Source organism: Protobothrops mucrosquamatus, unplaced genomic scaffold (genome assembly GCF_001527695.2).
Source record: "Protobothrops mucrosquamatus isolate PMUCROS unplaced genomic scaffold, P.Mucros_1.0 scaffold1440, whole genome shotgun sequence".
Classification (NCBI taxonomy): Eukaryota; Metazoa; Chordata; class Lepidosauria; order Squamata; family Viperidae; genus Protobothrops; species Protobothrops mucrosquamatus.
This window is the reverse complement of record NW_015387622.1, coordinates 46,268-53,059: the sequence shown is the minus strand read 5'-3', so window position 1 is coordinate 53,059 and position 6,792 is coordinate 46,268. Positions and strand designations below refer to the sequence as shown.

Sequence of the window (6,792 nt, the reverse complement as noted above, 5' to 3'; positions counted from 1 at the left end):
AGGAGAAAACGGCCTGGAGGTAAGCAATGCCCAGCAGATCTTGGGGAGTACTGGGCAGTGGGGGCAATCACATAGTTTTCAAAGGCTTATGGAGAATGGCATAATTGCCTCCGCTCTACGCTGCCTACCTTCAAGGGCCCGAATTTTTATCACATGATTGCAGGGTTGCTACAACACTGTAACTCTGGGCAGAATAACACAGTTGGAAGGGACTTGGAGATCTTCTAGTCCAACTCTCTGTTCAAGCAGGAAACCCTATAACATTTCAAACAAATGGTTGCTTAACCTCTTCTTAAAAACCTTCAGTGTTGGAGTACCCACAACTTCTAGGAGCAAGTCGTTCCATTGATAATTGTTCCGTCAGGAAATTTCTCCTTAGTTCTATATAGTTCTAGGCAGCATGGGTCATAACTATCCACCACCTTCATCATTTCAAACAGTTACTGAGCAAATGGTGGTTAAGTCAGGATGTATGTACCTTTTATGAACTTGCTTTGTGACACATTTACTAGTTTTTAGTATGCTCTTCTCATTTACTACAAATGTTAGAAATGTATCAAGGCAAATTGGCTATCACCCATCTCATTAATTTGAATTTGACCAGTTGATCAAAATTGGCTTTCAGTAATTAATTTTATCAAGATTTAGTTATATTGGACTACGCAGTTTCTCTTCTTCCCTATCCTCACCACAAGTACAAGCAGTCATTTATGTTACAACAATGATTGATAATAATTCCCTAAATGGTAACTAATTTTAAAGGATGAAAGGTTATGAAATCTTGAAATCTAATCATGGAATAATAATAATACATCTGTGACTTCACATTGTGGTGAACAAAGAATAATAATAATAATTGACAAATTCACCGTCAATTGCAAAAGGCAGCTTTACAGGGAACAGCTTACATCCTGTGACAATACCTTTAACATCATAAAACATCCACATCTGCCTATCCCAGGTCCTTGGGAAGGACTTCATAGGAGGACAAAAATACCAAATCCAGTCTGAACATTTGATTATGCGATAAACCATTAATAAAAAAATGTCTAATCCGGTCTAAACATTTGCCTGACTGCTTCAAGCCATAATATATTAAATAATACATTTCCTTCAAGCCATAATTCTGTTAGTGCGTCTTATGCAAAAAGATACTTACAGAAGACATTCATCTTATTGGCTTGAAGATTGTGGATGGCAATGCTTGGAAGAAAAGTTACTGATGTTAAGCAAAATGCTCAAAACACTTTGATTCACGTGTCGAGAAAATGCATTGGGAATGCTTTTATACCCTAACTTCCTCGCCTACACTTTTATCCTCTCCTCCCATTCTAATTATACATAAAACAAGGAACAAGGAAATCAACTCTTTTGGATTTACACCCATGAGGAACCCACATGAAAGGAACATATCAGTTCTGAAAATTATCCAAGAATTTTAGATGCTGCTTATGCATCTGGATCTAATTGTAAAATGAAAAGATGTTTCAGTTGACTATCCTGTCATTTCACATCCAAATTCCTCTTGCAATAATCTAAATAGTTTAAAAAACTTGATTGAGCAAGCTGGCTGGGGAATTCTGGGAATTAAAGTCTACATATTTTAAAGTTGCCAAGGTTGAAAAACACTGATCTACAGGAACCTTTCTCAACCATTTTATTCTGGAGGAACCCTTATAATAAATTTCAAGTCTTGAGGAACACTTGCATAAAGATCACAAAAAATATAAAAACATCACAATAGAATTAATTTCTAACCTAGATAATACATGTTTTACAAGATTTACAGCATAGCAACAGGCTAACACTTAAAAATGTCCCTCAGGGTGAGCAATAGCATAGTGCAATGTGCAAAGTTTTTAAAAAATCAAATTTACGGTATTTTTTCTGTCACAATCTATTGCCAAATCTCTGGGTCTGAAGAATCCCAGATGAGGAAGGCTGAAGTATTAATACCCTATGAATTCCTTCCAAACTCCCCCTTCAATTTTCAGATTGGGATTATCCAAAAGGAAATTTAGTATATTGATAATGGTCAAAATTGTACATCTGTTCCAATGTTCTCCAAATATTCTTTGCAAACTTTAATATAGGAAATACAGAACAATTTTGATTAAATTCTGACGTTATTCAAGAGAGGTCATACAATATATTTCTAATTGTGTCCATAGTGGGTTTTGGACTTAATTGCTTGGATTCTTTAGAGAAATAGAGGTCAGAAAAAATAAAACCTGTAAAGATAAAAAATCCTGTTAATGTATTCTAGCTATAATTAAGATATAGAAAATTTAATGGGTTGTCCTTCCATTAAATTGATGGCACATAATCAATAAATCAATATGGGGATTCCTCCAAATCTATACATTTATATATATATCAAAGATTTATTTTACAACTTTTAGCTTTTCCCAAAATCTCACTAGATTTTAACCATTTATTTACATTTAAATTAATCTGAGACAATTTGAAAAAAAAAGCAATTTAAAACACCAAGTAAAGCCCCAGTTTTTAGATTTGCATAGATATGTTAGACACCAGAAGAAATTTATGTAACTAATTATCTGAGTAACCTAATAATATGCCAAGAATCAANAACTTTTAGCTTTTCCCAAAATCTCACTAGATTTTAACCATTTATTTACATTTAAATTAATCTGAGACAATTTGAAAAAAAAAGCAATTTAAAACACCAAGTAAAGCCCCAGTTTTTAGATTTGCATAGATATGTTAGACACCAGAAGAAATTTATGTAACTAATTATCTGAGTAACCTAATAATATGCCAAGAATCAATTAAATAAATATGGAGCATTTAGAATAGTGAATAAGACTTAATGTATTATTGGCACAGAGAAACAAATTGTGATCAGCTCAGCCTTGTTTATGCTCAAGGAGGCTTTGATAGTCTGATCAGACAAAACCAGTCAATATTGAATTAAACATAATTTAACGTTGATAAACACTGCTATATTGAACATTTATTTGTTTATACATATTCTGCCTTTAATGTTTTTATAAATAACTCAAGTCAGAGAACATACCTAATACCTTTTTTTCGCCCCACAATAAAAACCCTGTGAGGTGGGTTGTGCTGACAGAGAGAGTCACCCAGCTGGCTTTCATGCCTAAGGCAGAACTAGTACTCCAATCTTAACTCCTAGACCAGGGGTGTCAAACTCAATTTCATTGAGGGCCGTATCAGCATTGCAGTTGCCCTCGGGGGGGTGGGGGGGTGGCCTACTGGGTGGGCGTGGATGGAGTGGGTGTAGCCTATTGGGTGGGCGTGGCCAGCTCTACATCATTTGCGTCAAGGGTGCCTGTGGGGACCTGGGCAGGAGTGGGACAGATCTGAGGGTCTCTGGCAGAAAGGGGTGGGACCAGGGCAGAGCCCATCAAGCCGGATATGTGAAGTAGGCGAGGGCCGTTTGCTGGCCACTTCCAGGCAATGGTGCATTTCTTGATTTCTCATAAAGGGTGACCCCTGCCCAGCATGCACTCAGGAGGTGGGCCGACATGGCAGGGGCTGGTTCCTCGCTGTTTCCAGATGGCCTTGTGGAGCAAAGACTGAGTGCATTTCAGCATAGATGGCCACCACAAAATTGTACATTGGCTCCCGGCCGGCCTGGGCCAGGGCCAAGGCAGCGGGGGCCATTCCCTCACTGTTTCCAGGATGGCTTCACGGGCCACATGAAACCACTTTGCGGGCCGCATCTGGCCCCCAGGCCTTGTGTTTGACATGTCTGTCCTAGACCAAACTGGCTCCCTAACATAAGCATATTAAACGTAAGAGGAGATTAAGGATTTCCTTGATAAGTTCCATGAGACATCTTAATTGGTGAGTAAATTATCTTGGTTGAAGGATTAGAATAATATGTTTTGATCCAATTGACAAAAATAGAAAGCTCTCTATATTTGGTTCAGAAACATGTTCCAGAAATTTTCACTGTATTTAAAATAAATTCATTTTTTTCTGAAAGAGTCTCAAAATTATCAGTTTGTATTCTATCATTATTGAAAACTGGTTTCACTTTTTTAAAACTAGACTGCACAGGTTGGACAAAGAAAGCTTTGCCAAAATGTTGGCGTTTACATTTAGAAGAAAATCAGGAGATAAAGTTGTCCAGGCAGTTAAAACTACAGTATGGTTTTTCCAAATCAGTTTTAATCAGCATGTAAAGAACAACTAGTTTGGCTTAGTTCATAAGGCATTAGGCTAGAAAGTGGGAGACTGGGAGTCCCAGTCCCACCTTAGGCACAAAGCCAGCTGGATGATTTTGGGCCAGACACTATTTCAGCCCTAGGAAGAAGGCAATGGCAAACCACTTCTGAAAAACCTTGCCAAATAATGCAGGGAGTAGCCCAGATAGTCACTAGGAATCAGAAACTGAGTTGAAGGTGCCCGTACGTGTGTGTGCGTGCACACACGCACACACACACACACACACACAAACATAAAGGAAACTAGAAAACTTTCATTCAAAGGAGCATCATTATGAAATTCCAACAATATTGGAACAAAACTTCACCATTTGATTTATGGCAATTAAAAGGTCAGCAATCAAAATCAGGCTAAGAGTGGTTTCTGCTTTAATAGATAGAAAATGGTCAGCTGTAATTCTTAAAAAAAAATTGAAAATGATTGCCTTCTCCAATAACCTTTGATTCAATATTATAAAGTGAAGTATGACAATTAAAGAATGCCAATTCATCAGATCAGAATCATTCTACTGTGTATTTTTTCCCTGTGGGTATTTACTTATCACCATAGCATCGTTAAAGATGCTACCTCCTAGGATTACCTGGAAATTTCCCATCAAATAGTCATCAGGCCTAACGCTGCTTAGCTGTTTGAAGTAAAGCCAAGATCAGCTCAGTAAACTTTATCTAAATCATACATCTCTCAATCATTTGCAAAAGAAAGATTGTTTTGTGGCAATTATTCTAATGACAGTTTCTAGTCCTTTGTGTATCCTTATTATACCAGTAGTCTCACCTTATGACTAATTGCTTATGATCAGTCATTTATCAGCATTTGCAGCACCATCTGGTCACGTGACCACAATTTACACTGTTCTTGCCAGGAATCAGCATTTACCACTTCTGGCTTCTGGCAAATAGCACCCCATAGTGCACAATGGATTCGCTTAACAACTACGGTGTTCACTTAACCGCTGTGTTTGCTTAATGATTGTGTTCAAAACTGCTACAAAAAGAGTTGTAAAAATCAGGTCCAGTCATGTGGTGACCCACTTAATGACTTTCATAACTTATGACTGTAATTGCAGGTTTCAAATAACCTGGGTTATTTCCCAAATAACACTCAGAGTAACTGGGAATCAAGCAGCATATAGATTTAATAAATTATTATTGCCCCTACCTGGGAAAATAGACTAATTGGCCTTGGGAATTCTTGGTTGTTGACCAAGTATGCATTTCCCAACTGGAAAACATCATCAGTTTCTTTTGTAAAAGGCCTTTGCACGATTGCTTTCCAAATCTTACTGGGCCAGGGTGTTCCTGGAAACTTTGTAGCTGAAGCAATCGGTATCGGTTGACTTGGTACCTCTCCCTTTCTTTTGCTTCACCCAATGGGTAATAACTTCCTTCACTTTAATAGTCCAACTCCCACCTCAAGTACTATGATCCATTTGGCATCGCTCTTTAAGAAGGATTCAGATGATTGGAAAACATTACAAAAAGGGCGCCAAGGACAATCAGGGGACTAGAAAGTAGATCTCTGTTTTTATTTGCAGAGCTTCAGTCGCCCCGTTGAGGACATCATCTTGACATTTTGACTACACCTTGCAGTGTGGGATTAAAAAAATAAAAAAGGTTCTTTGGAAGGATAAGTTGGGAACTCTTTACAGTAAAAAATATGTCCTGAGAAGATTGGTGGTGGCTGCTTCAAAGAGGGCTGAGAAGTGCTGTGTGAACTCGACTCATGACCACAGTTGAGCCCAACATTTCCGTTGCTAAGCAAGACAGTTGTTAAGTGAGTTTTGCCCTATCTTACAACCTGTCTTGCCACGGTGGTTAAGTGAATCACTGCTGTTGTTAATATGGTTGTTAAGTGAATCTGGCTTCCCCATTGACTTTGCTTGTCAGAAGGTTGCAAAAGTTGATCACGTGACCTCAGGACACTGCAACCGTCATAAATACATGTCAGTTGCCAAGCATCTGAATTTTGATCATATGGCTATGGGGATGCGGCAATGATTGTAAGCATGAAAAACAATCATTAGTCCCTTTTTTCATTAGCTACTGTAACTCTGAACGGTTAATAAGTGAATGGTTATAAATCAAGGGCTACCTGCAATCCAGAGCATTGTTTTCCTTCCAATCTGAAGCATCCCAAACTACAAGAAACTAAATCCTGGGAAGAGAGATGAGGCAGAACTGCAAATATACACTTTTTTATTTTATTTTTATTTTTTTTAAATTTATATCCCGCCCTTCTCCTTGCGGACTCAGGGCGGCTAACAACCAGATAAAAAGTACAAAAATATCCAACAACAAATTTAAAAGTTAATTAAAAGGGAAATATTAATGATTGGTCTGATTAAAATTATAGTTAAAACCCCCTCTAAAAGTTTACCCCTAGGCCAGTCCCGCAAGCTGGAATAACCATGTCTTAAGGGCGCGGCGGAAGGAAGGGAGATCAGGGATCACCCTGATCTCTGGGGGCAGTTCATTCCAGAGGGTGGGAGCTCCCACAGAGAAGGCCCTCCCCCTTGGGGTCGCCAGCCGGCACTGTCTGGCCGACGGTACCCTGAGGAGACCCACTCTGTGGGAG

At 38.5% G+C, this 6,792-nt stretch overlaps 1 protein-coding gene across 1 annotated transcript in view; it reads right to left on the bottom strand.

Annotated features, from left to right (window-relative positions):
• LOC107292853 (L-amino-acid oxidase-like) overlaps window positions 1–1,187 on the bottom strand; it is a 26,765-nt gene extending 25,578 nt beyond the window's left edge. Inside the window, exon 1 of the mRNA XM_015821979.1 lies at window positions 1,160–1,187. Within this exon, the coding sequence (XP_015677465.1) occupies window positions 1,160–1,172 (13 nt within the window). The 5' untranslated portion in view covers window positions 1,173–1,187. The remainder of the gene's footprint in view (window positions 1–1,159) is intronic.
• Window positions 1,188–6,792: the final 5,605 nt, after the last annotated feature.